At 40.2% G+C, this 21,414-nt stretch overlaps 1 protein-coding gene across 1 annotated transcript in view; it reads left to right on the plus strand.

Moving 5' to 3' along the window:
* Positions 1–15,215, plus strand: part of LOC113409497 (integrin alpha-9-like) — a 296,697-nt gene extending 281,482 nt beyond the window's left edge. Inside the window, exon 28 of the mRNA XM_026663483.1 lies at positions 14,495–15,215. Coding sequence (XP_026519268.1) covers positions 14,495–14,593 — 99 coding nt within the window. The 3' untranslated portion in view covers positions 14,594–15,215. The remainder of the gene's footprint in view (positions 1–14,494) is intronic.
* The last annotated feature ends 6,199 nt before the right edge of the window (positions 15,216–21,414 follow it).

Consider the following 21,414-nt stretch of genomic DNA (forward strand, 5'->3'; position numbering starts at 1 on the left):
GCTTATTCAGATACAGATTAAATCCAAATAAAAATGTCAGACACATTAAATGTTTGCTTGTGCAGCGGGCTATAATCTAAACGTCGTATTGAGGGATTACAGTATCTTGCCGGTCCTGTGCTAAAGGACAAACTTTGAAATATGAAGTTCCTTTAAAAAAATTAAACAAATTGGATATTTTAAATGTGTGCATGGGTATATTGTTTGAAGAAACACAGGCCTTATGTCTTCTTGCTGTGACTGTATAATCCTATTTAGAAGAATGTTTAAATATTCTTGTGCAGTATCTATAAATACTTTACATCTTATTTGAGCATTCAGAAAATGCCTTAAACTGTCTAAGGACAAAGCCAACTTGAAATTCACCTAGGTAGTGGAGACTCATTGTAAACATTGGCTTCCCCTTTTGGGAAGAGACTCTCCCTTATTTAGGGCCTCATACAGTATAAGTCGTCTTTATACAATGGGCCAAAACACACAGCTCACCGGTTGCCAGAAGGAAAAACAAAACAAAACTCTGCGCTTATTCTTTGCCAGTGGTTGCTTTGTATCCTGTGTTACAACTCCAGAAAACATTCTCTCTCCCTCTTTTATCTGCAGCTGAGGCACCTCAGGGAAGTGGGATGCTAACTGCCATTTCCTGGCAAGTCCTTATACCAACATCCTCTCCTGAATGTCTGTTTTAAGAATATTTGCTCCGCAAAGGAATAAAATTGCCAGTCCCTTGCAGAGGAACAAGGGTACATATAAGCATGGCACAAAGACCAGTTAGGATCTCAGTACGTGGCAGAGGCCATACTTTCCTATACGGGTTAAAAATAGCCCTTCTTACATAACCTTTCATGCATGAGATTTCTCCAACTAAATAGCAAATTCTTCCAAGCAGGAATCACAGGAATTGTCCTTTAAATTTACAGCTCCCGTAGCAGAGGTAGACAAGCCTATTTAGATTCATTGACATTTCATACTTTTGACAAACTTGCCATGTCAATCCCCAGCTTACCTCTTTTCACATCATTTCAAGAACAAAACAATAGTTATGATGGCAGTGCTTCAAAATTAAAGGTCATTGAAAGATCTATGGTGACACTGGAATAATTGGGGTTTAGATAAACAGGGGAGTTGACCTAACAAGCTTCAAAGTCTCTGGTCAGGGTTTCATGACTGGGAGCACAGATATCAAAGCACATATAAAGATTTAATTCCATATAGATGTAAACATACCTACCCATCGGAGAAATCTGCCTCTGATTTCATATAGAGAATTTTCCATTTTGCTTCAGTGGAGTCTCTCTCCATTTTTAAACAACCTAAAATATTCCCTCCCTCTTCCTCCACATCAAACACAAGCTCCTTGCTTGCAAGTCCCTTCAACATTTAGCTGTTCTATCCCCATCAGATCAGCTAATATATGAAGCTACCATCTGCCTTTACTCTACCAGCGATGGCAGCCTCAATTGCCTGCTTGACCTCCTCTCCATCAAGTACTTCTCTGCTTTCTCCCAGGCTATCCACTGTAGATGAGTAAAACCCTTCATCGATTTGCAAAAGCTGCCACCTGGTCCCCTTTTAAATCCCACCTCTGCTATATGCCTAAAAATTGCCACCCGCCTGGCAATGGTTAGACAAGTGACAAGCTGTGACGTCTATTTTTCTGTTAAACTCTGTTCGTTTTGTTACATTATCCCCTCTCTCACTCTTGCCCCATTTGCTAATTTAGTCCATATATTATATCCCATCTGACATTGACTGTGAGCTCTCTGAAGCAGGGATTGTCTTCTTTGTTGGCACAATGGGCCTTGATCGGGCTTCCTAAGAGCTAGTGTAGTAATAATAATAATAATTAATAATGTAGTTGAGAGCTGATTAACTTTTAAAATTAAAAACGCAAATCCTATCATTTGAACCTGAATTTCCGCCAGTTTGACTTGATAAAATGTTGTTTGACATTATGTATGGGTATCTTAGATCTTTTAGGGATGGCACCATTGGAGTGGTTGTTTTTAGGGGTCAAGAATGAAACTTGTCCCAGCACAAGGCCTGTGCACCACTTGAATTCCACTTTTTAGCCCTTAGAATAGTGAGTTTCACCCAGTGTTTGAAAAACTTTGACTTCCTGAAACCACAGGTTCATATTCTGGCATCCTGGATCATTTGGGTGGCATGCAGCATATACTGTATACTGTGTGTATGATAAGACCCTAGAAACCAGATTAGTTGTGGACTTTGTGGCACTTTTTATACAAGTAAAAGGTTAGTTCTAATGTCCTGGCCAAAAGTTCCCCTTTCCCTAATACTGTTCTGGGTGAGGTGTACTATTTTTCTACAATCCTCTACCTAGGGTGCATTTCGGGGGTGGTATATACATTGAGCTTATGAAATGCAATTTTTATCTTTGGGGATAAAATGCACAATATAAATATAATGTAATAATATTGCGCGTGACTGTTTCGCTGACTTCAGTGTCCTCGAAAGGAGACCTGCGCTTGCCAGGGCATTTCTGTATGTCAGAACCATTAAAGCTCTGTAGCTTTCATCCTGGCACCTATCAACAAATTTAATCCCCTGGCAAGAGAAAAATCCTTTTGTGGTTCATAAAGTCTCTTTAACAACAAGAAAAACAATCATCATTCTCCAGAGCCCAAACTAGAAACATACGGATGTGTAGACTTAGAAGTTGCAAATAAATATATATGATTCCAAAATTCCTAGATACCAAAAAGGGAACATGCACATTTATTGGAAATCATGGTCATCCCTCAGAATCAAATGCTTGAAAATAGGGAGAATATACCTTGTTTAGTCTACATTCTCATTCTTAGCTTGGTGTCACAAGGGGAAATGCTATGTAATGACTTGCACCAATCAAAGCCTTTTCTTACTGGTTCAACTAAGCATGTAACTTATGCTGATAATTAAGGAAATAATACAACTTTCAGTCAAATATTTTTGGCAGGTCAAGTATATCAAAATACAATTGTATAGTTACTTTTTATTGAATCCAGCAACCGTCTTTAAAGTTTAGCCAGGGTTTGGGTTTAAAACAAAGCTAAAAATCTTTCTTGAGTTTTTCTTTTTCCTTTAGAGAGGAGATGTGGATTGAGATACATCTTAAATAAATCCCTCTTTCAGGAAAGATATAGCATTTAGCTACTATTGTGTTCCTACTGAGATTTAAGAAATCTGAATATAGTAGCAGGTTATCCAAACATATTGGCAGTAAGTACACAGTCTATTCTTTTCCTTTTCTGAGAATGGGAAAATGAGATGAACTCTTCATGTTGTTGACCACATTCATTTTAGTAGTTTTTAAATTATAAACTACTTGCTAGTATTATATAATAGAAAACCCAACCTCTGAAGTATTCAAGATTTACAATATTTGATATTGATAATTAGACTTTTTGATTCAAATTATAGTGTTTTAATATGTAATTTTTTAGGTAAATTACTCTACACGAGAATCTTAAGTAACTCAGTCTTGAGTTCATTTCTTCATTACACTCAGATTATCAGAACAGTCAACTTGTTGCTTGTCAGTTAAGATTCTGCCAGTGCTTAGTTATTGATTACAATTCTCATCATTTCCTAAGCATATAGGTTATAATGTAGGAGGTAATCTATTGTGCAGGCCTAGGTGAAGTGAATTCTAGTTTCATATCAATTCCATTTGAGGCAATTAACTCTTTTCTGGCAGAGACTTTCCAAAATATGATCCTGATCCTTCAAAGTTTACTCACTTCACTGACACTTATGTGCAAATAGGTCCATTGAAGTCAATAGTACTACCCACGTGAGTAAGGACTCCTTGTATGAGTAAGGATTGAAGAGCAGGCTCTTTAATGTCACCCCCTTGAAAAAGCTAGCACAAGGCCCATGTCCAACATACAATCATAAAAATGTAGGGCTGGAAGGGCCTTGAAAGATCATCTAGTCCAGCCCCTATGATGAGACAAGACTAAATATGCCTAGACCATCCCTGACAGGTGTTTGTCTAACTAGTGCTTAAAAATCTCCAATGACTGGGATTCCACAGCCCCTCTCGGAAGCCTATTCCAATGCTTAACTAGCCTTATAATTAGAACGATTTTCCTAATATCTAACCAAAATCTCCCTTGCTGCAAATTAAGCTCATTACTTCTTATCCCTACCTTCAGTGGACATGGAGACATGAACAACAACTGATCACTGTCAGCCCTTAACATATTTCCTTTCAGTCGTCTTTGTCCAAGATTAACATACCCAGTTTTTTAATCCTTCCTCATAGGGCAGGTTTTTTAAAGCTTTTTTATCACTGTTTCCCAGAATTGGAAACAGGACTCCAGCTTAGGCCTCCACCGTGCCAAGTAGAATGAGACAATTACCTCCTGTGTCTAATATATGACATTCCTGTTGATCCACCCCAGAATGATATTCGCCTTTTTAGTAACTGCATCACACTGTTGACCCATTCAATTTGTGATCCACTATAACCGCTAGATCACTTTCAGCACTACTACTGCCTAGGCAGTTGTTCCCCATTTTGCAGATGTGCATTTTGATTTTTTCTTACTAAGTGAAGTATTTTGTTCTTTTCTTTATTGAATTTCATTTTGTTTATTTCATTTTTCCAGTTTGTCAAGGTCCTTTTGAATTCTAATCTTGTCCTCCAAAATGCTTGCAACCCTTCCCATCTTAGTGTCATCTGCCAGTTTTATAAGCATACTATCCACTCCATTATCCAATACATTAATGAAAATATTGAATAGTACCAGACCCAGACAGACTCCTAGATACCGCCTCCCAGTTTGACAGCAAACCATTGATAACTACTTTTTGAGTATGGGCTTTCAACTAGTTATGTAACCACCTTATAGTAATTTAATCTAGATGACATATCCCTAGATGGTTTATGAGAATGTCATATGGGACAGTGACAAAAGATTTGCTAGAATTAAGATAAATCATATCTACTGCTTTCCCCCTACCCACTAGGCCCATAACCCTTTCAAAGAAGGAAATTAGATTGATTTGGCATGATTTGTTCTTGACAAATCCATATTGGCAATTATTTATAACCCTATTATCCTCTAAATGCCTAAAAATTGATTGTTTAATAACTTTTTCCAGTATTTGTCCAGGTATGAAAGTTAGGCTAACTAATCAATAATTACCCCAGGTCTGACATTGTGCACAGGTCTTGACATTGTCTTTCCCGTGGAGGTGAATTCCACCCAATATACATGAATGTTGGAATTCTTCTGTAGTCACCACTTAACTTCTGTGTGCCTCAGTTCTTCATCTGCAACATGAGAAATATATAGATGAGGAACTGGGGCACAGAGAAGTGACTTGCCCAAAGACACACAGAAAGTCTGTGGCAGACCCAGTAAGTGAAGTCAGATCTCTGGAGTTCCCATCCAGCGCCTTAAGCACAATATCATCCTTCTCCCAAATATACAATTTCTCTATTAAGTATAGCCACATGTATACTTTCCAAACATGCTTCTGTCCTTACAGAGAGGCCCACGTATTGGCAGTCTGCCTGGCTGCCACAGATAAATTTGGTACTGCAATATCTGAATTTGATTTCAAAACTGCAAAAAAGATCAAAGTGATGTGACAATAAAGGTTTCATGAAGTACATGAACCTAGACCACAGCAGTTCGCCAACTCTAGAAACAACGGCTGTATATTGGCTATCGCTAATAGAGAAATTCTGTTTTTGAGGAAAGATGACCTTTTGTGGCTAAGCCACTGGATGGGGATTTAGGAGATATGGGCTCGGTTCGCAGCTCATGTCTGACCATGGGCAACTTATTTAATTTCTTTGTGCCTCAATTCTGCATCTGTAAAATGGGCATGATAATACTTCCTTCATCTCTCTTGTCTATTTAGCTTGTATGCTTTTTGGAACAGGTACTATCTCTTGCTATGTGTTTGAACTGTGTCTGGCACCATGGGGTACGTTGTATTAATTTAGATGGACTAAAGGGCCCAAAGAGTTAAAGCTGTGAACATGATTCTGAAACTGTCCAACATTAAACAGTTTTAAAAAAGATTTGGGGTTGGGTATACAGAGACGTCAGCCTGCTTAGTACCATGGCAAGCACACGATTAAATATCCATTGAATCTTTTATTAAAGATAAAGAAAAGAAGTAAAAACAGTTGACGCTTTTGAAATGTAAAGTGTAAAATAAAACTGTCATTTGAACAACATGCCTTGTTCCCTTTCTCTTTAACTAGAGAAAGTTTTCCGAAGGAAAAACTCCCCTTATTTGATAGTTTTTTAGATGGTATCGAAAATGGTGGCAATTGTCCTTTCTGGAGAAAAGAGAAGTTAGTTGAGATGGTCTGGAGCTGTCATTGCTGCTGCTGCTGTTAAAGTCCAATCCCGTCTTCTAAGATGGCAAACAAGACAAATACACAGAAAAGGGGAAAGAAAAGAACAAAAAAATAGAAAAATGAAGCTTCTGTCTCTGGTGTTGACTTTCACTTGCAACCTCACTGCTGGAAAAACACAATCACAGCACTAGGGATTGGATGAATGGACTATAAGGTGGATAGAAAGCTGGCTAGATCGTTGGGCTCAATGGGTGGTGATCAACGGCTTGATGTCTAGTTGACAGTCGATATCAAGCAGAGTGCCCAGGGGTCGGTCCTGGGGCCGGTTTTGTTCAACATCTTCATTAATGATCTGGATGATGGGATGAATTGCATCCTCAGCAAGTTCACAGATGATACTAAGCTGGGGGGAGAGGTAGATACGCTGGAGGGTAGGGATAGGGTCCAGAGTGACCTAGACAAATTGGAGGATTGGTCAAAAGAAATCTGATGAGGTTCAACAAGGACAAGTGCAGAGTCCTGCACTTAGGACGGAAGAATCCCATGCACTGCTACAGGCTGGGGACCGACTGGCTAAGCGGCAGTTCTGCAGAAAAGGACCTGGGGATTACAGTGGATGAGAAGCTGAATATGAGTCAGCAGTGTGCCCTTGTTGCCAAGAAGGCTAATGGCATATTGGGCTGCATTAGTAGGAGCATTGCCAGCAGATGGAGGGAAGTGTTTATTCCCCTCTGTTCAGCACTGGTGAGGCCACATCTGGAGTATTGCGTCCAGTTTTGGATCCCCCATACAGAAAGGATGTGAACAAATTGGAGAGAATACAGTGGAGGACAGCAAAAATGATTAGGGGGCTGGGGCACATGACTTAGGAGGAGAGGCTGAGGGAACTGGGTTTATTTAGTCTGCAGCGAGAGATTGGAAGACGTGTTGTGATTGGCTCAATCTTAACTGATGAAGGACTGACAGTCTACGCAGTCTACGCAGAAGAGAAGTGTGAGGGGGGATTTGATAGCAGCCTTCAACTACCTGAAGGGGGTTCCAAAGAGGATGGAGTTAGGCTGTTCTCTGTGGTGGCAGAGGACAGAACAAGGAATGATCATTTCAAGTTGCAGTAGGGGAGGTCTAGGTTGGATATTAGGAAAAACTGTTTCACTGGGGGGGAGGAGAGGGTGAAGCACCGGAATGGGTTACCTAGGGAGGTGGTGGAATCTCCATCCTTAGAGGTTTTTAAGGCCTAGCTTAAAAAAGCCCTGGCTGGCATGATTTAGTTGGGGTTGGTCCTGCTTTGAGCAGGGTGTTGGACTAGATGACTTCAAGAGTTCTCTTCCAACCCTAATCTTCTATGATTCTATGATTCTTATCAGCCATTCCGAGCAAACTTGTACCAGCATCAGCATTAGGTCATTGCTTTTAGTTGCCTCTCTAGTCACAGGATCACAGCAGTGTACTCTAGCCAACTAAGTAGGATTCTTATTAAACAGAAGGCAGAAGGAGAGAGAGAGGAAAGAAAAGAAATAAGATGGGAAGGAAAAGCACAGGGGAGGGATGGGGAAGTCTCCCATTCCAGGTGATGTTTGAGATTTAGCTGGAGCCAGTGGAGGTGGTGGTGTCATCTGGGTCCCTCTCTCTCTCCTGGTCTGGTCAGGACATCTCTCAGGAATCAGGATTAGGACAAGGAAGGCCTGGGGTCCCAGGAAATGGTAAGGGTGGCAGCCAGGATGATAAAGGATACTGCAGCAGTTGTTGGCAGACAGTTGCTGCTTCTGTTAATTTTTCCCAAAAATATTTTTAAGAAGTCCAGAAGTGAGTGTTGGGTAAAATAGTCCATCTTCTCATTATTTTGTCCACCAATGGACCTAATTGTCAGCACATCAGTTTTGGTTCATTAGTTTCCGGTCCTCTACTTTTCTTATTTACCAGTCATAATCTTAACACGTTCCTTGAGTGGTATCAGTAAACCCCTGTCTGTTTAAATTAATTCAGTCCTCCTGTCTCTTCCTTACATCTTTTCTTGAACAATTTTATCTAACAAGCAATTGTGACAATTTATGAACTTTCACTCATTTTTTACAGTTGAGCTTATAATTAGGAAAAATGTGTTGGTCCTGTTATCACAACAGGTCCCTATCTCTGTGGGTACTGTAATATAAGCCATAATAGTTTTTATATCAGTGCCTACCTGTCTATATCTATATTACTTTTTTTTGCTGGACTTTTACTAATATGTGATTCATTGGAAAAAACAGTCCATTTTTTCTAGAACTATATTAATCAGTACCTTATTTGATAATGACCAAAATTGCATTTTTTTATTTTGTTGAGATCAAGTCTAGTTGGTGATCAAAGAAACTCTATATAAGGTTACTTTGCAGTAAATATCACAATGTCACCTATTGCCAGCCGTATTAACTCTATTTTTTCAAGTGTGAGAGAAAGCTTCATTCACATTTTATAATTTACTTGCTATCCAAACATGCTTGTCACTGGCTTCGTAATAGGATAACCACAGGATGATACCATAGGAGATACCATTTAAACATTTGTGTTTACTGTTAGACAAATACTGAGTTGCAATAGGTCAATGATTTGACCTTTTCTGTTCTTGGGAAATAGCAGAAGTGAGAACAGAATCAAGCAGCAGAAAGAAGGTAGCAATTTATCATTTTAACTCCCAGGAACAGCTTTCATTGCTCTTTTCTGAGTGTCTCCATGCTCACGTAGGAAATCCATGTCAAAATGGATCTTTAAGCAAATCTTGCCAGATATGAGTTGTCTGTGTTTTTCTAAAAGGAACACAAGCCTGACTTGACAACAAGCTGGAGCAATGCACTTTAGTGAAAGACAAACCTCAGAATTGCAGATGATGTTAACAATTTGACAGTGCAGTGGAGCGACATGAATAAAGTTAAGAATTAACTTGTGTAATTCCCCAGCCTGTAGAGAGCATTGATTCTGTATTGCTTTAAACGGAAAATTAAAGTTTTATTTCCACAAGGTACATTCAAGTTTCTGCTCAGGAAATGCTGTAGAGGGCAGCATGACTACAGAAGACAAGAAACATACTCCAGTAACTAAATAGACCTTGCACTGGAAAAAGTGTTGACAATCTCAGACTGAAAAACCCAAGCACCAGATTTATGCAAGCTTCAGTTCCAGGATGTATGGGAAACTGCTAGGGAAGAAAGTGGAATGGATTGGATTGCAGTGTCCTCATTATTCCATGCTGGGAAAGCCTGGCTCAGCATTTTTTATTTTCTCTGGAATTGTCTGGGAGTTGGATGAGAACAAGTTGGCTGACCCTCAGTCCGTATACGGCAGAGATGATACTGGTCGGTTCACAGAACCTTCAAGAAGAGATAAGAGAGCGATATCTGCTCCTTCTGTTGGGAGGGTGGCTGCACCTATTGCTAGTGAGATTTGCAATATGGGGAAACTTTTGGATTACGCCATGATTGTCAAATTCTTCAAGTCACCCTCTTTCTCCACCACACTGGACGAAGACTATACTGCACATTACTGATGCTGGCATGAAATGCAATCTACATCCACACTGCAGTGTGTAGCTATACATCGGTGAAAGGATCTGGCATGGGGAGGCAGCAGGGAAAGGGTTTACCTATTGCCACCACCGCTAGAGACTTTCCCCACTGCTGGAGTCTTTCCTTGTGGCAGGGAAGGGCTTCAGCAGTGGGGAGCTCCTGGAGCCTTTCCCTGCTGCCCTCCCCATCCCCCTCCAGAGTCTTTCTCCACGGCCGGAGTTTTTTCCTGCATGCGGAAAGGCTCCAGCAGCAAGGAGGTAGCGAGACACGACAAGGCTAAAAATAGCAGTGTAAACAGGGAGGCTGACTTGGCTGAGTAGACAGCTTTGTAGGGTATGTACTAGTGTACATACCCATGCCCTGTAGGTGTGTCTTTACTCTATTCAACGCATGTATGAGTTCTACGTGGCACCAAAAGAAGCATTCAGTGTTGATGTATCTTTAGAGGAGACAGCCTATTGCACTGGGCCATGCAGCCTCCCTTTACTCTCCCTAGCAGCTGCCAGAAGATGGAGCCTGAGAAGCCCCAGACCTTTGGGGTTCTTTTTCCTAAGCACCCACCAGCTGAAGGCTCTGAAAGTTGTCTGGGCCTTCCGGCCACCCCACTTGACCCAAAGGGACGGACCCAGAGCACTGGACTCAGAAGGACCTTCACGGATTCCTCATATCACATTCACTCAACTCTGAAACTTGGGCTCTGGATTTTCATTTTCCTGTACAGTCATTGGTGGTTGTTCTCTCGTCGTTCGACCTCTCTCTTACCATTGTGACCCTTCAGCTGCCCCCCCTCCCTGTCCACTGTATTCCTCTCCTCTATTCTTTCCACATAATTTGTTTCCCCTTTTCTCCTCTCACAATGTGTTTTCCTCTTCTTTACATTCCCCTATATTATTCCCAGAATCTGTTCTCCTCCCCACCACACCTCTCTTCCATCTCAACCTCATGGACTGTATATCCTAAACAAACAGTTCCCGTCAAACTGAACTGGAGCAATATATATAAAAAAGTCTGATCGCTCTCCTGCTTCCACATGAGACCCAGGCACAACCTTTACTCTTGGTCCCAGCAGTGCTCTCTCATAGAATCTTCCTCCTGCACAGGGCTTTCTGAACTCTTCTGGAGGCCCAGGAGCAGCCGCAGAAAGCAAAAGAGAGGCAGCACCTTCAGAAGACAAGCTCTTCTGCCCTATGTTGTTTGCAGATTGTAGCCATGTTTGTCCCACAATATGAGACGCACAAGGTAGGTGAAGTAATATCTTTCATTGGACCACCTTCTGTTTGTGAGAGACCAGTTGAAGAAGAGCTCTGTGGAGCTCGAAAGCTTGTCTCTTTCACCAACAAAAGTTGGTTCAATAAAAGATGTTACCTTACCCATCTTGTCTATCTCTTCTGCCCTAGTGACACAAGAGCCAGCAGAACATTAGATCTCCCAGTGTTTCCACTAGCAACTGCCAATGACTTTGACTGTTATCACCTCTCTGCCCTTCCCCACTTTGCCCTCTCACCTGGATCCTTTACTTCTCCTTCCTTTTCCCCATACTTCTCCCACCCAACCATTATGAACTCACACTCTTTGTATAACTCATCACATACCTAACGTATACACATATGTCAACCATGAATGTTGGCCAATGTTGCTGAGGTTTTAACATGAGGCAGAAGAAACTTCCTTGTGATGATGTGGAGTGTTAGCATGTTTCTACTGACAGCGATATGTGGGCATTAGCATATATTGTCCCATAACTTGGTATTTCTTTACCCTTTAGGGGATGTCATACTTAGCCAATCCCTAACCCAAGTCTTTTTAAAAAATGGTCACATCCAGTCTGCACATCCAAGCTTTTCTTTTTTCTCCCAATGTGTTTCCCTTTGTTTTAATTCATTTTCCTCCCATGATTTTGGAGCAGTCACATAGACTTACAGCAAATGATATATATACAATTTCATACATAGGTGCTGGAACTAGGGATGCTGGGGAGCTGCTGCACCCCCTGGTGTGAAGTGGTTTCCATCATATCCAGGGTTTACAGTTTGGTTCAATGCCTCTCAGCACCCCACTATACAAATTATTCCAGCACTCCTGATTTCGTAGCAGGATAACCTGTGGATTCTGGGTTTCATGCTTTGTTAATATTTATTAAGGTTTTCAACTCATTCTATTCCTGCTGGAAAGCCTTACAAAAATGTTCCTTATGCAGTAATGAAATAATAAAATACCAGAACTATCACAACTTTTAAAGATAATTCCTGAAGCAGATGTTCACAAACAGACAACTTTTATTAAAATAACAGTGGGAAAGAGTTTGCTTTTGTTTGTTTGGCCCTGGAGGAAATTAAAAAGCCTTTCTATAATTTTGATTATAACTTCGAGTGTGGATTTTATTGTTCCAGTGATGTGGTTGTATGAAGGATTGAAACCTTTAGGGTTTAAAACCTGTTTTTAAAAGCTATAAATTGAACTGTCCTTGTTAATGTTAGGAAAACCAATCCCGTGGCAATTTTCTCTTCTAGAAGTTCTCAAGTGCTGAATGTGTAGGTCTGCGCTGATAAATAACTATATAAAAATGGCACCCTCTTACTCAACACATCGACTCCTTGGTATATCTACTGACTTGTGACCAAAAAAAGTACCCCTACTGCTAACTCTTGTTAACTCTGCAGAGCCAGCACAGCCGAGAGAGAGGAAAGTGGATTCTATTCTTTTTTGTGCATTATCAACAAAAATGTTCATTAGGGCCCTGATCCTGCACCATTTAAGTCAATGGGAGCTTTGCCATTGATTCCAATTAGGGCCTGATCCAAAGATCATTGATATCCATGGGAAGATTTCACTAGGTTTGCACTGTTGTCACGGTCTTCAAGCTGTGCTCTCAATGTGGTTGCACTAGTGACTAGTGTAGATGAAAGCATAATTGCAAAACCTTTATTACTGGCAATGATGTGCGAAAAGGAAAGAACTCAGCTTGACTTTCAGGTCATAGAATGAGTTTGAAGGACAGGGAGTTAAGAAAAAAAATTTTGTGGATGTTTTTGTTTTGTTTTGTTTTGTTTTAACCTGGAAGACCGTAAGAGACAAGAAACACCCACAATGCCATTTTTATGGAGTCATTTTTCAGAATCGAACCACACTTGTAAAATAAGCCTTCAGAGAACCCCTCCAGAAATATGAATGGGTGGATTTTCTTTTAATGAATGTAAGTTGATTCGTCTTACTGAGCACAAGACCTAACACTTTGCTGATGATGACTGAAGGGAAGGTGAGATTTAGTGCACTGTGCACAAGGCTAGGAGGTAGGAACTTTTGAGTTCTAATTCCAGCTCGAACTGTAAATCTCCATGTGGCCTTGGGGAAGTCACTTTACTGATCTATCTCAGTTACTTTATCTGTAAAACTGGGATAATATCAATTTATCCACCTGTCTATTGTGTGTGGGGGTTGGGGGTGTGAGACTTCCAGATCCCAGGGGTTAAAATATATTTGTAGAAAATACAGTTTAGTAAGAATTTGAACTAAAAAGCTACATTTAACAGAAATGTAGCCGTGACATAATAGTGCAAAATGTTCTTAAGTTAGTTTGTGAATAGAGGATGTTAATAACTGACGAGCATCATTTTTACCCTGCAGGAGTTGAGAATACAGCTAGTCAACTCAAGGAGTATACATTAATACATGCACACCAGTGGAGGCTGGTGACCTTGGAAGTGGGGCAGCAAAACTGACACATGACATATTCAGAACAGGATTATGCTGTAAACTGGTTCTGAAAATGCCATGTGTCAGGTTTGCTTCCCCACTTCCAGCAGTCAACAGCCTCCACTGGTGTGCATGTATAAATGTGTATGCCTTGCGTTGAGTAGCTGTTCAGTAAGCTAGGATCACAGGGTAATGAACTACCTGACTCAAAATGGGCAGGGATTACCATATTTACCCAGGAAAGCCTCTACTGCTGACAAATTCAGCAATAAATATTGACAAAACTATATTTTTATACATAGGTATTAGATCTGGACTGATTCCAGAATCTGGAAACAGAACCACTTAAGATTCTGATTTCCGTGTCTGACCCAGGCCCCAAAAGGCTTATTTTCTGGTTTGGATACAAATGGAAGCTTGTGAAAGTAGTTGATCTTGTGAGACTTCCATCACATAAGAGGATCAAATTAATGCAAGGTCATCTGATCTCACAAGATTTGTGCCATTTTGGCCCAGAATCACCAAGGACAGTTCATGCTAGGGTTTGCCAAAATCTCTCTGATTTAGACTCATACCCAGATTCTAGTCCAGTTCTGACCTGGTTCTGGATCTGAATACTGCCTCTTAAGCCCACTTCTAGTATTTTTTGTTTTCTGAAAATATTTTAACTGCTTTTTTTAAAAATTGTGTTTTATATAAGTGGAGTCTTCTGTCAAAAGTAGTTAAGATAAAAGGAAGCCGAGAACTCATGAAAACTTGGACCTGATACTGATCTCATTTACATTAATGTAAATCAGGTGCAACTCTATTGACTTCAATAACCTTTCCAGTTTTACACCAATGAGATTAGAATCAGAGCCAAATTGTTTATCAAAACCAGGATAGATTTTAATTCATGACATCATTATTTATAATGATATTTCTTTTCAATTTGCAGCTGGGCTTCTTTCGCAGGAGATACAAAGAAATCATTGAGGCTGAGAAGAACAGGAAGGAGAATGAAGATAGTTGGGACTGGGTCCAGAAAAATCAATGAACTGCCAGAAAAAAGGGTCATGTGACACACACTTGCTAGCCTATTGGTCCTGCTCTTGTATCTTCCATATGTGGAAGAAGGAATCTTCTCCAGATTTTTCGGAGGCCCTGTTGATGCTGTGTTCTTCATCATCCTAACAAGCTAGGGAACATATCCTGAGGCAACCACTGCAGCCATGTCCGGTGACTGGAGCGATTTACATTTCCTGTAAGAGTTGAACTTTGAACTTTGGTAACCAAGCTGCAGTGCAGAGCAATATTTATGAATCCAACATATGTGGTATACCCTCAGGGGAAGACTGATACCTAAAAGTATTTTTATAAATATAAGCTTTTTATACTGATTATGTCTTTATATTTGTATCAATGTTTTATTGTTTCTATTGAATAGCTATATAGTTCACTCAAGCACTGATATCTGGCTAAAACCTTGGAAATACATATATTATATATAAATCTTATTGTACTTTTGAACTTCAATGCAAAAAAAAAAAAAAAAAAGACTTTCAGATGAAACTAGCTGAAAAACCTCACGTGGCAAATCCGCAAGGCTTGGTAATGTATATAGACCATTTAATGGCAATAAGCCAAAGTCTTTTCACATTTTTTAAGCTGAAGTTGATTTTTGAGTTACGAGCTAAAGAACCTAAAGTATTACTCACATATGATTTTCTGCATTTGAATTTATCCGTTACTAATCTGAGTTGTGGGAAACAATTACTCACAGCCAAGTAACAAGAATTATAGTTCCACATTGCCTCTTGTATTTCAGGAATATAACCTTTTGATCACAGGGCATATTGCACTGAAGAAAGCAGTGAAGAATGTCTTCCTTTGGCCAACTCTGTCTCCCACAAGCTGTAATCCTTTGACAATGGGCAACAAGATACTGCAAGGATATAATTGGGCCAACCACTTAGGCATCAACTAATTACTTTGGGTTAAAAATATAATTAATTATATCAAAATTCATGATATAAAAGATGGTCTTTGATATTGTTAATGGTCATAATCTGTTTCACATGTTGCTGTCCAAGCTAGTGATACATAGCTACGCGGTCTGACCATTATGCCTGCCATCTAAATTTTATACATCCAAGTTACAAGATTGTTTACATGATAATCTTTAGAATAATGGCTGTATTAGATAGATGAGCAAATTAGATGTATTTCTAAATCTTGAGGTTTCATATTTGGATGCTTTTAATACTAGCTATCATCCTTCATCTAGTATTAAAAACTGAGTTGAATTCTGGCACAGGCCTTGCTAAAATGCAGACCCACACTCTCAAATAATTCTTTAGCAGATTTCTTACTGGGCTGGAAGAAACTTCGTGCTAATGTTCATAGAAAGAGCTGTTTGGTATCTGACTAGAAATAGTGCTACTGGTACACCACTTGTTTATAGACGTTATTGGTCTGCTTCTGCTCTTACATTTCAGCAGCGTACATCAGGAGTAATTACATTGATATGCTGCAGGGCCAGCTCCAGGTACCAGCATTGCAAGCAGGTGCTTGGGGCAGCCAATGGAAAGGGGCAGCACGTCCGGCTCTTAGGCGGCAATTCGGCGGCTGGTCCCTCAGTCCCTCTCGGAGGAAAGGACCTGCCGCCGAATTGCTGCCGAAGAATGAAGCTTGGGGCGGCAAAAACGCTGGAGCCGGCCCTGATATGCTGGTATAAAATCAATGTAAGGGAGAGAAGTATCAAGCCCCATGTGTTAGAAGGAGATGAAAAAGGAGCAAGATCGTAACTGGTGTCATACTGCGGCACGATGAAAGAGTACTGCAGGAACACTGAAGACTTGAATGCAAAGAATAAACAAGAAATCTGCATGAGTACTTGCCTGATCCTTACACTTGTGAAGAGGCATTTTCTTTGCAAATTCTCTATCATTTCCAACTACAAAATATGAATCGTGTCCATACTCGTACATTTTTTATGTGCCCCTTATTATTTGGATGCAGGTTGATACTTTATGTAGCAACTGTATCTATCTTAACCTCTAGGAAAGGAGACAGAGATAATGTTGTATCCACTCAAAATTTGTCACTGAAGGGCCTTCTTATCTATGTCGGATTGGAAGCATGGTCAGCTGCCTTTCCCAAAATGATGACAGAAGTATAAATAGGACAGATTTAGGTCTTGTCTACCCTTACAGCACTGCAGCAGCTCAACTGCACTGAGATACTCCACCTCCCCAAGAGGTGTCTACACCAGGGGGTTAGGTCAGGATACTACGTCGCTCCGGTGACGTAGTTATACTGACATATGTTGGTAATGTAGACCAAGCCTCGGTGTAGCAAATGACCACATAGCCAGAACATGAAAGGATCCAGTAATCAAGAACATTGCTATAATCACATATAACAAGCTACAAATTATTTTTAATGAGCACAAAGCCAAAGGATAATTGTCTCCTATTGCACTATTTAGCATCCTAGACTTGAGCCAAATTCATCCCTGGTATAATTCCACTGACTTCAAAGTACTTTTGCCAGGAGTGTATTTGGCTCAGTGTGTCTGTTTGTACTGATAAAGTACTAAAGAAGGCTACAGACTGTGAAAGGTGTTTTGTTGTAAGGGACTGGATAAAAGAGAGAGAATAGGTGCAGTATAAGGGATTGCCTAGGTCAAGTCAAGATATGGAGGAAAGGAGAGAGATCCTTATTTAATAATAAAGATATTTAATATGTGTCTTGACTCATACAAAATGACGTTGTTTGGCTAGATTAGTGACAATATACCATAAATACTCAATAAAATCATAGAGGATCTCAGCTGCTGTGTGGTGTTAGATATTTTGTGGTTCAGATGTCACAAAAGGTTTAGTTTTTCTATATGAGCTCATCATGAATTTCCCTATCAGTTTCTTGGCATGGTCCACTGTGACTGCTCCCTAGTTCCACTTAGGATGGTAAGATTTAATCATGAAATACACTAGGACAGAGCATATTTAAAAATAGTAAATTCAAATTGCATTAAACCTACAGGTTTTGATCAAGTATCAGTTGGTTTTAATCAACTTCTGATAAGAAAACCAAACCCTTATGAAAATGTAGTACACTTCAAATATGTATATAAAGTAGATGTGTGCTAAAGGTGTGCTGTTTTTTTCACAAGGGAGCACAAAGATATAAATCACTTATGGCTGTTTCTGCCATGTTCAGGGTGCCCCCCCAAGCACCCTCGACTCTCCTTTACAGTCAGAGAAAGATTTGAGACAAAACTCAGTGAATAAAATTCACCTCTGTGCAGAGGGTTAGTGTGGGGCCTATGCACTGCTTAATACCTACTGAATCCCTATCTTGAGCGAATAAGTGACAGAGTGCATAGGTCTTGCCTTAGGGCAAGGGTGATGGTGGAAGAGATGATTTCTTAAACGCTGCAGGAATGGCACCCAATATAAAGGGTAACAAAATCCTTACACTTTGAAATGTCAACAAATACTGAAGAACCCTCTTTGAAATCAAGAATGTTCAGGTAAATTGAATTGACAAAAGCAGCAATGACTCAAAGTGCAAAGGCTGCATTTGATAATGCTTAGTGCCATCTTTCTTTGAATGTCTTCTGTTTATGGGCACGTTTTGGAATCTTGCACAATTTTCCTGCATGATATTATCTATGTGACATGGGAATATATATGTTGTTTTCACTAAAGGATTTAAGGGAATCATAGACCTAACTTCTGCCTTCATTTAAATTCATACACTCAGTGGGATTGCTCGGATGTAAATGAGGGTAGGAATTGGCTCACATTGTACATTGATTAAACTGGCATAAAGAGTGTAACTGCTTTGGAGCATGAAATTGCATATACAGCAGGGTACCTGCCCCATTTTCACTCTTTTTTTTTTCTTCTTAAAATTTCACTCTTTGTGTATTGCAAAATTGTAAAAAATGTTGTGAATTTTTGGTGGAAGAACGTGTCTCACTATTATCAATGTCACCTGTATTTAGAAGCTATGTGTGCACCTGTATTCTGATTCACTTGCACTGTTTTGGAAATGTCAGGTTTACAAAACTACAACTTTTTTTTTTGGAATAAAAAGTGGCTACAAAATTATTCGAATAACATGACTATTTTTATCACTTTTGTCCAACTCAAATATTTTGCTTTTGATTAGTTAAAAACATTTCCATTTTGTGGTTTGAAGGAATTGTGTACTTATTTATTTATTTATTTTTGATAATGGTAGCCTTTTATTGAAGTCAAATGCATGTTTTACAAATCAGGATTGGGCTCTGATCTTGTAAACACTTATATACTTAATTTTACTACCCTGAGTAGGGTACTCAGGGTAGTGAAGTTAAGCAAGCCACAGGCACAAGTGTTTGCAGGATTGGGTTCAAAGTTTGAATGTTCTGTATTACTGTTAAGACAATAACTGTTGACACTTAAATTTAAGGTAATCTTCTATATTTATTTGATGAAAAACTGGGAATTTGACTACGTTATGGTAAGTCCAATGAAATGATAATGCCCGTTGCCATTAATTTTATGTTTGATAATATCACATTAGCTTCATCAAACCAAACTCATACTGGAGAACATTCTGTATTCTGGCTGTTCAGAAAGGACAACTCTGTCAAATGATGCAAGGCATTGGAGCAATATTTTAGTCAAGTATGAACTTGGATCACATTTTAAAATGATTGTAGTTTGCTTGTCAAGACTTGTACCTTAGTCCAGATTTAGGAAAACAGTGAATCTAAAAGCAAAATTTTCTTTAGCTCAATCTACCCTTCTCCCTTCAATGGCATAGTATATGAGTAAAAACTGTTTTTGTCTGGCTTATCAAGTCAGTTTATTCATTTGGTTGCCCTGTTTTTCCTTTCTAGTACTGTTACTTTTCTTTCTCTGGGTTTTGTTTCTCATAATTTCAAGGAGTGAAATCTATTTAATAAAATAAAAACTGGCCTTAATCTTCATTTAAAAAGACAAAAACAAAATGAAAAATCTTTGAACTGAACCTAAAACTGTAATGTCCCAAAAGTTCCTCCCAGGAAAAAAAAAATCCCTGTTTTACAGAAGGCAGCATGTCTAGTGGTTGGAGCAGGGGATTAGGATCAGGAGTCTGCCCATCTGTTAAGCTGGGATAATATCTCTCTTTTGCAACACATTTTGAAAGCCTTGGATGACAGGAGCTCTATGAAATCCAATGGTTCTGTAAACAGAAGACAAAAGAGAAATACCAGCATTCTGTGACCAATACTGTGCTTGCAGACACAACCAGAAAGTCCTGGAAATCTCATGAGCGCCTGGTCTAGCCAAAAATTCCAGACTAATGCAATTAGACTAAGCATCTACATTTATAGACAATAACCTCAGCTGAATCTGAAAATTTCTTTAGATTTGTTCATTACTGCTAGTGCAGGAACTCATCTGGCTCCCGGTGTGGTCTTCTAGCAATCCAGTGAGCTCGGCTGGGTCCAATAGACCGTCACTAAGTGACTGTGCTCCCTGATTAGACAGAAGAGCAAAGAGATCCCTATTTAAGCCTGGCAGCAACAGCAACACAGTGGCTGCTCAATGCGTTCCACCCTTGCATTTGCGCCAAACTTGCTTCCTGTCCAGCCCTTGCTCCATTCCTTGCCTGCTGTGCTCCAGCCCTAGTCCCTGCCTACCTCTGAACCCCTCACTGTTAAATATTTGTAAATATTAAATGTTAAAAACTGTTAGGTCCTGTGACCGCTGCACCCATATGAAGAACCTGCAAGCCAAATCTGTGGGCCTCCTTCCACTTCTCCCCACCCCTCCGTGGCCTGGGTCCACCCTCTCAATGGACTTAGAGTGGAGTTACCATGCTCCTAAGGGTACTCAGTTATCCTGACTGTAGTGGACCTCCCTACCAAGATGGTCCATTTTATTCCCTGCCACACCATGCCATCTGCCTGTGAAACTGTGCAAGCTTTCCTGGAGCAGGTTTTTTAGTACTATGGCATACTGACATGCATCATTTCAGATCCAGGCCCTCTAGTTATTTCTCAATTCTGATAGGAATGTCTTCACCTTTTTGGCACCAAGCCCCTAACCTCTACAGCCTACCATCTGCAAACTGATGGTCAAACTGAAAGAGTCAACAAGAACCTGGAGCAGTGTGTAAACTGTTTTCTGAATTTCCATGAGGTTGATTGGTTCCCACCCTTTAACCCACCAGACCCTATTCTTTGCAAATTTTGGTTTTCACTCCTGATTCCATCCAGACCTACCTGAAAGCTCTGCCATCCCTGCAACCACAGACCTGGTCCTTCACCTCCAGAAAACACACCAGGAACTTAAGGAGAACTTACTTGCTACTAAAGAAGTAACTTCTAAGCATTGCAGTAGGGGCAAAGGTTTGGCTCGCTACTTGGAACCTGAGAACAGACTGTCCTTCCACCAAGCTTGACCATCAAAACTTGGGTCTTTTTCAGATCATCGAGCAAACAAATCCAGTGGCCTTCAAGCTTCCACTCCCAGAATCCCTCAAGATTCACCTCATCTTTCATGTTTCTTTCCTCAAGCCATTCATCGACAATCTTTTTCCTGACTGGGTAGCCCTTCCTCCACCCCCAGTGATTGTCCATGGACAGGAGGAATACAAAGTCCATAGGTCCTCAACTCCCAGCGAGTCAGAGGGAAGCTCCAGTATCTGATAGACTAGAGCAGCAGTTCTCAAACTGTGGGTCGGGACCCCAAAGTGTGTCACAACCCCATTTTTATGGGGTTGCCAGGGTTGGCATAGACTTGCTGGGGCCCGGGGCTGAAGCCCGAGCCCCACCGCTCAGGGCCAAAGCTGAAACTCAAGGACTTCAGCCCCAGCCCTGGGCGGCGGGGTTAC

This window comes from Terrapene carolina, unplaced genomic scaffold (assembly GCF_002925995.2).
Source record: "Terrapene carolina triunguis isolate 2854851 unplaced genomic scaffold, T_m_triunguis-2.0 Scaffold33715, whole genome shotgun sequence".
Classification (NCBI taxonomy): domain Eukaryota; kingdom Metazoa; phylum Chordata; order Testudines; family Emydidae; genus Terrapene; species Terrapene triunguis.